Source organism: Rattus rattus, chromosome 5 (genome assembly GCF_011064425.1).
Source record: "Rattus rattus isolate New Zealand chromosome 5, Rrattus_CSIRO_v1, whole genome shotgun sequence".
NCBI classification, from domain to species: domain Eukaryota; kingdom Metazoa; phylum Chordata; class Mammalia; order Rodentia; family Muridae; genus Rattus; species Rattus rattus.
The window spans coordinates 107,717,638-107,734,734 of NC_046158.1; the positions used below are offsets into that span (position 1 = coordinate 107,717,638).

The window sequence follows — 17,097 nt, forward strand, 5'->3', positions numbered from 1 at the left end:
TTTTTTCTTTTCTTTTTTTCGGAGCTGGGGACCAAACCCAGGGCCTTGCGCTTGCTAGGCAAGCGCTCTACCACTGAGCTAAATCCCCAACCCCGAGCAATTTACTTTTGATTTGGTCAGCTCCAATTACAACCAGAATAGTCTTGGCTCACATTTCCAACAAGATTCTGCTAAGTACAGTCTCTAGAATAAACTCTGTATATCAGAGGGTGCTATTACTTTTCCTAATAAAACAATACAACATTAAGTGTCATGGTATATTTAGAATCTTATCTATATTTGGAAAATACTGTTGTATGCTGTGTTCAAGACATCCTGAAACTCACATTTATGGTTTTTTCTTTTTTTAACATTTATTTATTTTATGTATATGAGTGCTCTATAGAGGGCATCAGATCCCAGTTTAGATGGTTGTGAGCCACCATGTGGTTGATGGGAATTGAACTCAGGACCTCTGGAAGAACAGAGAGTGCTCTTAACCACTGAGCCACCTCTCCAGCTTTTGATCACTGTTTATGAGCCAATGAGGAAGACATTCTTTAAAAAAATATGACTTGTGTATGTGTTGCGCACACACAGACACACGATACATGTGAGTCCAGGTACACATGTGCAATGATATACATGTGGAGGTGAGAGGACAGCTTTTTGAAGCCAGTTCCCTCTTTCTACCATGGCATCCGGGGATCAAACTGTTGTCAAACTTGCACAACACTCACTTTTAACCACCGAACACCTCTCTCACCAGCCCAGGGTAAATGCGCTTATATTTTAGGAACACAAAGATTAAGAGCATCAAGTATGAAAACACCAAAGCAAGAGATATTATCTCACTTTAATTAGAAACAAATATCCAACAGGAAATTGTTTTTTAAAAAGATCACAGAACCACATTCTATGCTAAACCATATAGTGGAACTCTGAATTATTGTTAAAAACATTGTGCAAAGTATTTAATGACATGTAGAGGTGTGGCTTATTTATGACCCCTATGTCGTCCCCTAGCAGTCCTGTCATCATCCTTCCCATTATTTCTCCCATCCTCACTTATCCTCCCTTTGCCTATTTTGTGCTTGCTCAATCGTAACTCTCAACTGAGGAGACTTCTGCAGCCTAGCGCACCGCAGCATCCATCTCCAGCCAGCATGCACATGCGTCCCTCCTGTCCAGTGCAGAACCATCCTTCTGTGAGCACTAGATCCACCACTGTACGTGTCGAACGGGAGCTGCACACCATCACCACGACACAGGAAGGCGCATTAGCTGAGGAACCTTAGGAACTATTCCAAATCACCAGGCTTCAAAAGTCCTGAACAGGAATAGATTCGTCCTCTACATGCTGCAGAAGAAAATAAACACATCAGCTTATGAAAATTACCAACTTAATCAACTCCACCTCTCAGAAACATCCATGCAGCAGAAGAAAATAAAATCCAAAATGAGTTAAATATTCTTTTTGGGGAAAACACCTTGAATTGAAATTCAAAAACCAAAGCTAGAACTAAACACAAATCCAGAAAACACAGAAAAGATAAAATGGCATAAAGAACAAAAAAACCCAAAACTATAGTAAGCCTTTAATCCAGCACTTGGGAACAAAAGCAGGGGGATCTATGTGAGTTCTAGGCCAGTCTAGTCTACACAGCAAGTGCCAGGACAGCTAGGACTACATAGGAAGTCCCTGTCCCAACCAAAAAAAAGTAAAATAAAATAAAAAGACTATATTAACAACAATAGAGTTGACTGGAACGATAACAACTCCTTTATGATTACATCGAAAAGTTCACAGATATGGAGGCTGGTGAGTTGGCTCAGCGATGAACAATCCTTGTTCTTGACTGAGGACCCAGGCTTGCTTTCCTACCACCAACACCACAGCTCACAACCCCACGTAGCTCCAGTTCCAGAGAATCCAACATCCTCCTCTGCCCTCTGTGGGCATCAGCCTGACTGTGGTACAGACATACTTCATTATAGACACAAAGCTCACAGATATGAAGACAACATTGGTAAGCTGTCACTACTACCCAAAGTAACCCACATGTGCAATGAAATCACTATGACATTACTCTGGGGGGGGGCGGGGTCCTAAAACCTCATACATAGAATCTAAGAGATCCTGAGTACTCAAACCAACACTGGAAAAGAACAATGCACAGTGAGACCCTGCCTCAAAAGAAAGATAGCCTATAAGATAGGAAAGACCTGACAGTCGTCCCATTCCTCACAAAGGAGAATGAGGGATATGCAAAGCAATGCAACAGGATAACCAGGAGAGTAAAACCTTGGCAGAAGACAGCACACGGTATTACACTAATAAGGAAACTGGAGGGCCTGTAGGCTGAAGATGCCATATTTCCTTCAAATAAGCCATTTTTACATCCACTATGTGAGGAGAAAAATCAAGTACAAAGTGTTAATGAGGTTGAAACAGAAATTCTATAGCTTACAGGAATGTAAAGTGTTACAAAGCACTTCTACTCCTTGGTTCAGACCCTGAGTAACTGCTGCCAAATTATATCAAGTAACATTTATAACGAATTACAGTAACAATGTACATTCGAAAAAGTGAAACTAATCTAAATCTCCATTGCTGACACCTAATTATGACAGTCATAGAAGAAAGTGTTACATAAGGGCAGATGCCATACTGCATATCTTTAATCCTAGCACTCAGGAGGCAGAAACAGGCGAATCTCTGAGTTCAACACCAGCGAGTTCCATGTAGCCAACACTACAAAGAGAGATCCTATCTCAAAAATCAAACAGACCAACAGACAGAACAACAGAAAGAGAATTCACACACACACACACACACACACACACACACACGGCAGGCACCCCTCCCCCATAAAAAACAAACCAAAATCAGAACAAAACAGAAATCACATGGCAGGCAAACCCAGACAGAGAAGCAACACATGCACATTTTTTTTTTTTCTTTTTTTTTTTTTCGGAGCTGGGGACTGAACCCAGGGCCTTTTGCTTGCTAGGCAAGCGCTCTACCACTGAGCTAAATCTCCAACCCGCATGCACATATTTTTATTGAGGAAAGAAAGGAAAAATTACTTCAATTTGAAGACAGAAAAACCTCTATTAAGGCTTTTATCCCAATTTCAAGAGATGATTCAAAGAATAAAGAAAATTAGTAGCATTACTTTTACCTTTTTAGTCTATTTACAGGACTTCTTGTCAGTATCCAAAACCTAATACAGAAAAAAACAAACAGTATAAAACCTGTGTGAGTTTTTATTCACTAACACCTCTGGGTACACTGTCCTATCTTATACTTCTCAAATGACTCTAATAACAGCCAACCTAACAGTATTTGGTATTATAAAAAGAAATAAGAACCAGATTTCTCATGCATAAGTATTTGCTGTGACTTGTGGTTCCATGGACCTTCCCTCTGGAGAGACGAAGCCCATGCCGGACGCACCTCTGACTTTCTATTTGTCTATGCTCAAGGAGCTTTGGCCACGGGTGGCTTTAGGAGGATTTTTTAATTTTCGCATTTACTTAAATCTAATTTTGGAGAGACTACTCTCAACTAATCTACAGAAACAGAATGTCAACAACTGTACCTTCACAATGACCTTTCTCATAGACTAAGAAGTTCTTAAGACAGGATATCTAACCAGCCTTCCACATAACCAAAATGTCTGCCCGTCACGACCCTTGACTTCCCTTCTGTTCTCGTGTAGTCTCTATTTCCTCTGTCTTGATTTAAAAAGGTATTAAAGTTGCTAGCTAGAGTGAAGAGATGGCCCAGTGAGTAAAAGTAGTTGCTACCGGGCCCAGCAATCTTGAGTTTGATCGTAGGGACCCACATGAGGAGAAAAGCAACTCCCCCAAATCTCTTCTGATTGACACAGCCTGCATACACACACATAATAAGTAAATAAAATCTTAATTGCTGATTATATTGAGGGTTTAAGACCATTCTAGTTCACACTATCAGTGAATATTAATCTTTCAGTGACAATAGACGACTAAAGTAACTTCCAAAGCTAAGTAAACTTAAATTATCATACTCTAGCCCACAAGGCTCTCTTCTTTTTTTTTTTTTTTTTTTTTTTTGGTTCTTTTTTTTTTTTTCGGAGCTGGGGACCGAACCCAGGGCCTTGAGCTTCCTAGGTAAGCGCTCTACCACTGAGCTAAGTCCCCAGCCCCTCAAGGCTATCTTCTTAAAGAAAAAATGCCACCCTCCATCCAAATATACTCTTTTTAAAAAGAAAAACAAGATTACCACCGTACTTACTTTAGCCAATAGTTCTTGTGTTTCAGCAGTCAGCGGGGCATGAGAAAAATTACAGTGATCGCCCTGATAACATTTTGTTCCTGTGTGATAAAACTTGCAAGGGTATTCATGTAGCACAGTGTTAAGGAAAGTAATAATTTTATCCAATTGGAATGATTCATTATTAATTTAATAACTATTTCCTCTAAATCTTTCCTACCAGTAGAATCAATGAATTTTCTATTTAAAATATGAGACAATAAAATGTCTCATTTCAGAAAGACAATCTTGTCTCTGTCACATATAGTCTCATGATGGGCCCCAGGTAAGTTTCCCTCACAGATGAAAGAGATGTGGTTATTGTAGAATGTTCCTTGAGAAGGGGTGAGGTAAAGTCAACAACAGCTGCAGGCACAGGCATTACAAGTCTGGGTCTTTGTGTATGGTTTGTTAAAGTTGAACCAGTTCACACATCATTATCTAGGAAATGCCAAGTTAAAGCTGAGACTCCTAGGGTGTATGACTAAAGAGAAACAACCTCTGTGTAACCAATGGTGTTAGTACCATAAATGCTTATATTTCATGATTTCATAACAAGTTTGGCCATTAGAACTAAGGCTACCTTCAGGTTATGGAAACCTAAAATATCTCTACTTTTCTATATGAATACAGACTCAATTAGACACTATTACGGCAGAAATTACATTCTCCTGGTCTGACTAGGTCTCTTAAACCCTCCACATCAAGAGCAGAACAGACCTATACTTTAAGAGATTTTTCTGAAAGATCCATTCAAAAGCGTACACGATATAATCACTCTGATACAAGCTGGGCTTACCCAGACACCTTTGTCACAGCAGCAACTGTAGCTTATTGAGAAGTCTACATCCTCCGTGTTATATGAAGAGGGCAGAGAACCTTGTGATAAAGGATATTATGTAAATACAGGCAGTTTTCACCTTTGGTACAATATCCTTGAACATAATACTTACACATCTCCTTTTTCTTCTCTATCTCTGCATCATGATCAAACTTACACTGGTCTCCCTGGGTCAAAGAGAAGTACAAGTTATGTCTCACAATTAGACCTTTGCAGCCTAACTCTTACTAAACTTCAAATGAGCAAGTAAGCACGTGATTTAGTATGCTGAACTTCTAAAAACTCTTAAGACATTTTTAATGTAAAGCATCTTTAATAAATTACCTATAAAAACATAAAGCACTTCACTACTTTTCAACTAACCCTTTTCCAAGAGTGAAGAGACTTTAAACCTTCAGGTATGCTCTAAGACTATCACACGGAGACAGCAGTTCCAGAGCAGTCCTGCCGCGAGCACACTGTGGTGTGGCTGTGCTAACAAGCACACTCTCATACCTTAATGCACTTCCTTTCCAGGAAGTACTTGCAGACTTGCTTGCCTTTGCGTTCCACCGTGTGCTGGTTGATAAAGCCTTGGCTCATCCTCACACGTGGCTGCTTCTCTTCAGGGCCATCAGCCTATAATAAAAAAAAAAAAAAAAAAAAAAAAAAAACAAATAAGAGAAAAAGAAAATGAAATATTTGTTTTATAAAACTGTTTTAAACCACTTTTACTACATTAAAATATCTCTCTGACAGCTGTGCTTGGTGACCAATGCATCGTCCCAGCATTCAAGGCTGAAGGGCAGTTCAAGTTCAAGGCTAGCCTGGGCTATACAGCAAGACCCTGGCTCAAAAAAGTGTCTCTTCTAAGAGGGCCCTGGAGAGTTGACCTTTGGTATGTGGGTTTATAAAATGAGCGCTCATCAGTTTCAACAGCATTCAACCACTGGATACTAGCACTGGTAAAACTTGAGTACCTGAGTGTACTTTGCCCTCATTTTGTAAAAATGAATACAAGAAAACTAAAAAAAAAAAAAAAAGAAAATATATTTAAAAAATGAAAATATATTACTTGTGATAAAAAAATCTAAAATAGAAAGAGCTTCATATTTATGGAAACAAAGCTGGGAATCAAATTTAACAAGAAGCAGTGGAGCATCTCTAGCTGCAATGATACATTTTTACAGTTTAATATTTAAAAAAAGAAGAATCTTAAAATCTATTTTAGTACTTTAGAAATAAAAACTATTTATAATGTGTTAACTTGTGACAGAGCTTAGAACTTCTGCAAGTGTAAGTAGTAAATATGGTTTTAACAACATGGTATGTGCAATTAAGGAGCTAGTGTGCCCCTAATCACCTGCTTTGCAAGAATATCATTATTAATTTATTAAGACCATAAAAATCACATACGTATCTCAGTTCAAAGCTTTGGTTTTAAATGATTCTGCCATGAGAGTCTACGACAGGGTTAGAACTTGATGGCTGGTGTGGGCCAGCCAGCCATCTGATCTCTATGTTCAGATTCCCTATGTGTAAGATATGGGGAAAGGGACTACTTTTGGATAAGTCTATTCCAATCTTTAGCATTTGGTATTCCCACCCCTTTTGATATGGGCTCTCACTGTTACCCAGGACAGTCTTGAACTCCTACCTCCATTCCTAAGCAGTTGGGACTACCAGGCCCTCACAACCATGCTCAGCTAACGCTTGGTATGTCTGATATTTTAACCTCCCCAAACTATTGACCCCGTGTCTACGCTGAAGAAAAAGCTTGCCATTCAGTTTAATAGCCTTCAGGAAATCAGTCTAGAGAACTAGTCACTTTCTGTCCTATGCTGAAGTACAGATGCATATTAAGGAAGGACAGATACAAAGCAAAATCAAAGTACAGGAGCAGGACTGTGGGACCTGGTAAGGCCAAAGTGCAGAAGTAGCTGTTCTAGTTTCCAGAAGGAATGCAACTCAAAGGACTGCAGTATATAAACTGCAGGACTGTGTGGCCCTTCAACATCTCCAAGGGGGTTTCCCTCTGCCTCCCAGTTTTCTATAGATAGTGATGGCCTAACGTTCAGACACCAAAGGGCTGGTGCACTAGTATTTTGGGCCAACAGGGAAATAACAGAGGCTGAAATGGGTGCCGGCAGCCAGTGCTAAGAGGGAAGGAAGCAGTGGTGGAAGGAAGACCAGAGATCCCCACAGAACCCTGCTATGTGGGATGTTCCTGCCTCCCCACATCAATGAGCACTTCCTGAAGCTGAAGTGAAAGATAAACACCCTGAAGGCATCCTCCTACAAGACAATTCTTGTACCTTTCCTTGGGAGCCACCATTCTTCAGCAAGGCATTTGACCCTTTGTTTCCAGTGCCAAGCCACTTTCGCTTCATTTTCTTCTGTTTAACTTTCTTGAGACCAGCTTTAGATTTTTTATTTTTTTGTTTGGCAGCTAAAAACAAGCAAGTTCATTTTTAAAAATAGCATAAAGGTATGATATCAGTTTAACCTTCAGAAACATGCCTTATAATAATTCAGGGACACTCTGAAGCTCAGAGAAGGAAAACTGGTGTAACAATAGTGCCCTGACTTTCGAGGAGCTTTGCCATTATGGGGAAAAAAAAAAAAAAGAGAATTCTAACATCCCAATTTCAAATACATTGTTTTTGAAAAGAAGTGTTGATGAGAGACAAAAGCAAAATAACTAATTAAATCAATCTTGCAAGCCACAGGCCAGAATATTTTGAAGATATCAGTAACTGACTGATGTAATTAGAATCACCACAGTTTTACAAGAGAAAAAAAAAAAAAAAAACTACAGAGATTTAGGACCTCATATATTATAGGGGTTTTTTTCCCTTGAAAATATGTCAGAAGGCTGAGGATGGTGGTATATACTTGCGTGCTGGCTAGTTTTTTGACAACTTGACAAAACCATAATGATATGGAAAGAGGCACCTCAGGTGGTAAGATAACTCCATTAGACGGCCTGCAGACAAGTTTATAGGGCATGTCTCGGTTAATGACTGATATGGAGGCCCCACTCACTATGGGTGATGCCACCCTGGACAGGTGGACCTGGATGGTTTAAGAAAACAGGCTGAGAAAGCCATGGGGATCGAGCCAGTCAGCAGCGTTCCTCCACGGTCTCTGCTTCACTTCTTGCCGTGGCTTCTTTCAGTGATGGGCTTTATTACTCAGAAGTATATAACAGGATACCATCTCTTTCCTCCTCAAGTTGCTGTCATGGTGTTTATCATAGCAATGCACAGCAAACTAGGACAACAGTAAGCCCAGCACTGAGGCTCTGAGGTTGGAGGGTGAGGAGGTAAACAGCAAGATTTAGACTACCTGGGCTAGGTGAGATCCCATCTCAACATATCATAACCTCTGTCAAAAAAAAGAACAAAAAAACATTCCATTCCATATACACTAAATTTACCTAAAGATGTGCTTTAAATAGAAGAAACTCTTGGAGGAAAACACAGTAAATGAAAAGCATTAAGAATTTCATTTACACTGGGTGCATGTAGCACACACCTTTAATCCTAGAACTAGGCAGGCAGAGGATCTCGAGTTCAAAGTACAAAGTACAAAGCAAGCTCCAGGGCAGGCAGGGCTACACAGAAAAACCCAATTTCAAGAGAAATGAATGTCATATGCCTTCATATAGAAAGAAAGAGAAAAGAAACGAATGTCATGTCCTTTTATATCTATGGCCAAATCCCATTTTAGCAATTTAAAATAATACATTTCAATTTAAAAAAATAAAAATAAAAAAAAAATTTAATTATATTTGTATGCTAGGAATATGGTTCTGTGGTAGCAAATTTCCTTAATATATATGAGGCCTGGGTGATCAATCCCCAGCACTTAAAAATATATGAACCCAGACATTCACAATCATCCAGTCAGTCGGTTCTTTAAGTAAGAGTCATACAAACAGCACAGCCTGTCTCTCATACATGCAAAAGCTGGGAACTCAGGCTTCTGACAGAGACGCAGCTCTGATAACTCACTAGCAGCTGCCTAGTGTCCTCTACAAAACAAGCATTTATCAGCAACCAAGTGTTGGGTTATGTCGCACATCAAGCAAGCTCGTATCTGACAACGAAAGTCACCTTCTCGTCATAAGATGAAGAGCAGACAACCATGACACCTGCAGATGAGCACTGAGGGACAGACAGTTTAGCTTACTCTGCTGGGTATCTCCTGTCCCTGCTTTCTTCACAGACTCCTCAGGAAGCAGCGAGGGTGGAGCCACGCTGGCCATTTCTTTGGCTTGTATGTACTGTTGAAGCTCTTTGTCAAAATTATCTTCTGATTCCTGACTGCACGTCTCACCATCACTGTAGGGGTCGTAGTCCTTACTTCTTGATTTTTTACGTGGCAAACTCTTTGGTGGTGTTCCAGCGTTCCCAAGGTGCTTAAACTACGTAAGGATGAAAATTGAAATTTCAAAACTTAAGATATATAAGAAATAATGGTCATTAATTGTCCATTATTGCATCTGTATGATGGATACGTGGGTTTCATATAACATTCTCTACACTCCTTTTTAAACGCCTTAAGTTTTTGCAAAATTTAAATGGGCTGGAGAAATGACTTAGTGGTTAGGAGCACATAGTACTACTCTTCCAGAGGACTCAAGTTTGGTTCCCATTACCACGTCCAACAGCTCACACCTGTAAGTCCAGCTCCAGAAGAATCTGATGCTTCTAGCCTTGAAAGGCAACAGCACTCAAGTGCACACACACATGCACACAACTAAAAAAATAGTATAAAATTTAAAACACATACACAAAAACAAACCAACCAACCACAAGGAAGTCAAGGAAGATGGCTCGGTCAGTCAAGTGTCTCCTGTGCAGGCTTGGGAACACCAGTTCAGACCCCTAGCATCCACGTAAAAACTGTGTGTGGTAGCCTCATAGCTGTCCCTAGGAGACAGAACTACATGAATAGAGACAGACAGATCCTTGGAGTTCACTGGACAGTGCATCAAATGCATCAGTGAACTGGAGGTTCAGAGAGCGAGAGCGAGAGCGAGAGCGAGAGCGAGAGCGAGAGAGACCTGTTTCGAAGTAGAGAACAATCAAGGAAGACAACCAGCATCAACCTCTGGCCTCTACATGTGTCTCAAGTGCTGTGTTGAAGATGTGTAGCACCACACCACCTAGCTTGTCTTGGCTATTCTTATATATAGGCCCATCTATATAATTAAAATTAATTTATCAGGTACCACATAAAGTTCTGGAAGGCTTTTCATTGGGAATATATAAAATTTATAGATTATTTAGAGAGGAATTAGAATCTTTAGAATATTATATAGTCTTTGTCTTCAATCTTTCTAAGCATTTTATGTATGTTTGTTGGCAGGAGCTCATGTATGTGGAAGTATGTGTCTGTGTATCTGTGTATTCATGAAAGCCCCAGAGGACAACTTTGGTGTTGTTCTTCAGGCATTATTCACCTTATTTTATGTGTGGGTGAGGTGGGGTGGGGTGGTGGTAGTGGTGGTGGTGTGTGTGTGTGCGCGCATGGCAGAGACAAGTAGGTTCCTGAATTTGAGGCCAGTCTGGTCTACAGAGGGAGTTCCAGAATATTCAGGGCTACACAGAGAAACCTGTCTTTAAAAACCAGAAAGAAAGAAAGAAAGAAAGAAAGAAAGAAAGAAAGGAAGGAAGGAAGGAAGGAAGGAAGGAAGGAAGGAAGGAAGGAAGGAAGGAAGGAAGGAAGGAAGGAAGATTGGTTGATAACCAAGATACTTAAAGAAGAAATAAACGAAGATGCCAGGACTTTCTTATATAATAACAAATCATTATAAAACTGTAGTAATTAACTCTGTAAGTGCTGGGGAAAGAAAAGATAATTCCGAGGACAAGACAGAAAGTTGAGAAGACTGAACAGAAACACTTGATATTAACAAGAGCGACAATGTAACACCACAGGGACAAGACACAAGACAGTCCCTTACTGATAAATTAATGATCCTGGAACAACTAGGCATGATAATAACAAAATAAATGGAGAGATGGGTTGCCTACACACCATGGAGATTATAAATTCCAATGTGGTTAGGTAAAATAAAGCTTTAGAAGGTAATGTAAGAGAATAGGTTCATCAATACACAAGGGACGAAATAGCTGAGAACATATTCTCAAAACCAACTACTTTAAAATCATGACATTTATAAAAAATATCCCAGATGGAATGAAAGCTCAAGAAAGCAAGTGTCTGCAACACATAGTATACAAGAATGGTGACCAAAATCTACTCCTAAAGAACTATAAAGTAACAAACAAACCACCACCCACAACAAAAACCCCATAGATAGCCTCAACGAAGGTAAGGCAGATGGAAAGATGTGAACAGGTTAAGTAACAGTCAGCAAGATTCTGAAAACACAGCTGCAAACGGGACAACACCAGGATGTCGCAATCCTCCTCAGGCAGAGCAACAGTGCCTCTGTCATCCATGGTGTGAATGAAAACTGGTACGACCCCTTCCTGACACAAGGGCAACACTGCTCATGTGAGGATCCAGCAGCTTCTCTCCAGGTGATGCAGAGTGCATGTACTGCTAATGAAAGCAAGTCCAGTGCCTACCTACAGTAGGATGTCCTGTGTTCAAATGATGACTACTGGTGCTGCAACAGAGATGAAGGAGCACACACTAGAGATAAGAACTGTAAACTGTATCCTTAGGGATGACCACAGAAGCAGCAAGACTGTCAACAGGAAACGATCAGTATATGAATTAGAACTGCTCATGTCAGGGGCTAACACAGAGGAAGGAGACAATACTTTGTCTTGCCCTGACGTGCTGACCTGAGTGCCCTAAGTTAATCCTAACCCTACATATATTTGTATTAGTGACCAAAGAGCCTTGGTTCAAGCAACTCTGCCTGGGGATAACCTGGGTATCCATCTTTTCATATCACCTTCTTGGAAAGTACTTTAAGATACAATATGCTGGGGATAGTACAGAGATTATGAACTCTAGAAATAAAGGAGTGAGGCCTGAACGACTAACCCTGTGGGGTAATAAAGTGCAGTTTCTGCATGTGAGCCTCAGTCCTTTTCCATGGCAGCTACGCATGCACAGACAGTATTATGTGGTAGCTCACACCCCCAGGAGATCAAGGTGTATCATCTCTCCTGGATCTTTTTATAAGGCCAATTTGTACCTAACTAGCTTTACTGCCAATATGAACATATTCTTATGAAATTGTTAACATTTACAGCCTCCCCCAAACATTTTAAAAAGAGGAGCAGATAGTGACTCTGTGATGGACTGAACTTGAGTCTCTCCCTGACTCTGAGTTCTTATGCATATGTCTTAATACTCAGTGTTTCAGAGTATGGCCTATTTGGAAATCAGGCCACGGCACACGAGGTCATGATGTTTCCCAGGGTCACAGAGTGGTCTGGAACAGATCTTTCCTCACACATCCCAGAAAGAACAACCCTACCAACACCTTGCTCTCAGACTCAATTCCAGCCCAAGAACTACAAGCTAACATAACTGTGTTGTTCTTACTGCCATGTTGTGTCCTGGTACAGCAGCCCCAACGCAGTAATCTGGGTTTTCAATCAGTAATACTAAAGCTGGTTGAGTTAGTCAGTCAGACCATAAATTTTACATCTAAGTTGACAGGAAAGAAGCTTTCTGATAAGCGTTTATAGTCCTTTTCAGGAATGGGGAAAGCCATCTTGTTACAATCCTGGCATTCTCCATCTGATGATGGTGAGGGGAGTTCAAGGGAAAAGCAAGAAAGTTACTGAAAGATGACTGAGTTTCCCTGACTAAGTAACTGGGCCCTGAATGCTGAACATGATGAGACAATCAGATCCCTCATGCTCGCACAGCCACCCAGAGCCATCGGTTCAACACGCCAGCCAAATCTTACCTTCTTGGAAATTGGTTCACAGTCCCGTTTTACTTTCCATTTGACGTTCTCTGTCTGTGCCTCTTCAACTTCAGTACCATCTGTTTCATCAATTCTGCAGCAAATGAGCAAATGACACAAAAGGGTTTATTGCACAGCATTAAAATTCATCGCTTTAAAAAAGGGGGGGCTGGGGATTTAGCTCAGTGGTAGGCGCTTGCCTTGCAAGCACAAGGCCCTAGGTTGGTCCCCAGCTCCAAAAAAAAAAAAAAAAAAAAAAAAAAATTCATCACTTAGGTCTGTCTTAAATCTGAAATTTGAAGTCTACTCTTAAATACTCTATAACAACATTAATAAAAACAGCAACGTAGGCCAGGTATTATGGTGCAGTCCCGTAATTCCAACACTCAGGAGGCAGAGGCCGGTGGATCTCTGTGGCTTCCAGGCCAGTATAGCATAGTATAACATAGCAAGTTCTAAGCCAGCCAGGTCTACACAGTGAGACTCTGTCTCAAAATAACAATGATGATGATGTTAACCAAAAAATGTTGATATGTATGTGAATATATTGTAAAACTGAAACTTTGTATTATAAAATCTTAATGCTTAAGTAGTTTGTACGTTAAATCACCAGTCATTCTTCAGTCTAGTCACTCAATACATACCAAATATTCACGTCAGGCTGTGGCCTCATGTCATGAGGTACAACAAGGAAAAGGACAAGCTGTCTCCCTGCCTTCTGACAGCCTCCTATCTTCTTGGGAGAAAAGTAATACAGGTACACATATAAGGAACACTTAAGTTAGATTTGGGGCTTTCTAAACAGAAAAGATATGGAAGAGGAGTGTAAAAGAGAAGGGTATGTCAGGTGCAATGCAGGATGCCTTCAGAGGTTAGGAGACAAACACCCAAACATGAAGATGAAGAACTCAGGCATGAGAAGTTGACTGTGGGTAGATACTGTGTGAGGGAATTCCTGAGCATATTCTAGCACACTGGTTCTCAACCTGTGGGTCTACACCCCTTTGGAGGAGGAGGCGGGGGTTGAACAACCCTTTCATAGGGGTTGCATATCAAAAATTTACCTTATAATTCATAACAGCAGCAAAATTACAGCCATGACATAGCAACAAAAATGTTATGATTGGAGTGTCACCACAACATGAGGAACTGTATTAAAGGTTCCCAGCATTAGGAAGGTTGAAAACCACTGTTCTAGCAGAGCTCAAAATGAAGGGATAGATGAAAGGATACAAAGTATCCGTAAGGAGAACTGTGCCTTAAACCACAGGCTGTCATTCTACTGTCCCCTCTGCTTCCATTAGGAACCATGACCCTCAGTCCTATTCCATGGCCTACCCAGAAGCCAGTAAGCCAGCTGCAGCAACACTGAACTCTCTCCTGTTTCTTTTTTTCCTGTTGCTGATACTTTTTTTTTTTTTTTTTAAAGACAGGGTCTTTACACAACATAGACCAGGCTGGCCTCGAACTCAGAGATCCACCAGCTTCTGCCGCCCCAGTTCTGGGATTAAAGTGTGCCACCATGCCCTGTTGCTATTTCTTAATCGCCTTGGTTGGCTCTTCATCTCTGTAGCTCTCAACAAAGCCAGCCCTCGCCTTCCTCTTTTCTATACGTTCATTCTCAGTGATGCCTTTCAATCTTCTGGCTTCTAATATCATCTGTATACAGCTAATCCCAATATCCTAACCTCCCTGCCCTGAACAACCAGCTAACTTCCCATTCTACTGATTTACCTGGATACCCACCATCAAAACCACCTTTCAGATATGACTTTTCTTTAACTATCTCCTTTACAACACTATTCTTATTATTCCACAATACTTCCTAACTCCTTACTCAAGTTTTCAAAATTTCAATTCATTTCTCTTGTTATCATCTGCAAGTACTTAAGTGTCCATTTCTTCAGAATCAATAGGACTTAATTTCCATGAGTAATTCTGCTTTGGAAGATGGGTGATGAATTCAAAGGTAATGAAGTAACCTGAGCATCTGAATCCTAGGTCTGCCACTCACTGCACAGTCTGGAAAGGTGACTAGGCCTCAATTTTCCCATCTGTAAAACGAGAACATCACTTTCTTAAGGTTGATGTGAAGACTAAAAGTTTCACACTAAATACACAGTAACGCTCTTGGTGGTAGCCCAGCTAGGGTAATAGTTCCCACTGAAGTGTTTGAGGCTGAGCTTGGAGCTTGCTATGTAGACCAAGCTGGTCCCAGACTCCCGAGATCTGCCTGCCTCAGCCTTTCAAATGCGGAGATTAACAGGCCCAGCCCAACACTGGAAATGTATCTTAATGAGGGTGGGAAAAAAAAAACCTCGTCAAGTATTTGTCAAGTGTTCCACTGAGGGATGAGAGAACATACAAGACAAGGATTTAGGAGAGATGGGATTTGAGGGCACTATCAACTCAAAAAACTTAAAAGTGAATGGGTATCTACACAGAAATCCTGCACTCTGTACTAAACATGATAACAACATGCTTTTCCAATTTAATTGAAATACTAAGCCGAAATGGTGCTTGCTGCTTTATTCTGGGATTTCTGGTTCAGGATCACTGGCAGGGCACTGTTTATGTATCAACTCTCAAGAACCAGAGGTGCACGCAAAGCCGCCTCAGAGGTGAGTGACAGCAAACACGTTAAGCACGTGCAACGGGAGCAGCCGGCCCCTGGGGGGCAGATTCACAGAGGCCGGGGCCTCCTCCCGCCGCCCCGCCACTGCCCTCACCCGCAGTCCCTACTCCGACTTCCACCCCACTTCCCCTCCCGACCTCTCCGCTCCGGTCTTGGACCACGCGCCAGCCTTGGCTCGCGGAGTCCTAGGAGCAAGGGGGCGGAGGCCAGGCGGTGGCCCTGCAAAGGACCGGACGTGTGGATCACCTTTCCTCAGGGTCGGCGGCCGGTTTTTTGCCGAGGGCCGGATTGGGGGGCTTTGAAAAAAGATTTTCAAAATCCATAACTCAGACAGGGACCGTCCCTCTCCGCGCCGAGCAGGTACTGAACAACCACCGGAGCCGGGGCTAAGGAACCTAGAGTGAGCCAAGGGCCGCACGCTCCGCCCCGCGTATGCGCACGCGCTTCAACTGCTTGGGCGCAACTCTGCGCAAAACCTGGCCTGCCCTACCACGCGTGCTCAGTTCTCACTGGGGCTCTTTCAGTGCCTGCGCTGCGCACGCGCAACTCTCTGTACTTGCCATGCCCGTTTGCGTACCTTAGCGCAGCAATCGAATACCCTTAAAAAATAAAAAATAATTCTTTTTTTTTAAAGCTGTGTTTTGTGTGTGTGTGTGTGAGAGAGAGAGGGAGAGAGAGGAGAGAGAGAGAGAGAGAGAGAGAGAGAGAGAGAGAGAGAGAGAGAGAGAGAGAGAGAGAGAGAGAGAGAATGCCCGCGAAGACCAGTTATTGTGGTGACTCACCTGATCTGAGTGTTGGGAACCGAACTCAAGACCTGTACGTTTTCTTTTAACTTTTGAGCCATATTTCTCTTCCATCCCCTTTAAGATTTTGACAGATAAGCAAAGTTAATTGCACAAAAACAAACCAAAATGGTCTCTACAAAAGTAAACACATAAATATATTTAAAGCAGGCAATTTCACTAGAAAGTGCTATGTATTGAGACTATGTATTAAGACTATTAGGACACAAGCTGTTTGGGAAGGCTTGAAAGGGGTGAGCTCTCAGTCTTGAGGATGATTTCCAGAGGTGTCCTAAGGAGAATTGTAAAGACCGGAAAATAGATGACGTTTGGAAAACAGGAGATTATTTCATGGAAATAAACAGAAGAAAAACGTAAAACTATGTTCTGGGCCAGGACAGAAAGCCTGACTCTGCTGTAACTGAAGGGATTATTTGTTTCCTAACGTGAATCATGGTTCACCCCAAAGACAAATGAAGAAAATTATTTGCGGTCAGACCTCTTCCAGGAGGCAATTCTACACCACCACCCCGTTATATGGATGGACAGTCATTTTTTTTTTTTTGCACTTGAATAATAACATGAGAGAAAATTAAGAAGTAAAAACTAATACTATACCTTCTTTGGAGGAAAATACTAGATCATACAATTATTTCCACACAGACCTTTTCA

At 41.3% G+C, this 17,097-nt stretch overlaps 1 protein-coding gene across 1 annotated transcript; it reads right to left on the reverse strand.

The window, feature by feature from the left end:
• Positions 1–800: 800 nt before the first annotated feature.
• On the reverse strand, positions 801–16,068 carry Zc3h8 (zinc finger CCCH-type containing 8). The gene is made up of 9 exons (XM_032904185.1): positions 15,890–16,068; positions 13,009–13,102; positions 9,294–9,528; positions 7,415–7,548; positions 5,616–5,738; positions 5,176–5,287; positions 4,262–4,371; positions 3,165–3,206; positions 801–1,339 (listed from the first exon to the last, which is right to left on the reverse strand). The coding sequence occupies exons 1-8, from the start codon at positions 15,964–15,966 to the stop codon at positions 3,174–3,176; spliced, it is 918 nt and encodes a 305-aa protein (XP_032760076.1). The 5' UTR covers positions 15,967–16,068; the 3' UTR covers positions 801–1,339; positions 3,165–3,173.
• Between the last annotated feature and the right edge of the window lie 1,029 nt (positions 16,069–17,097).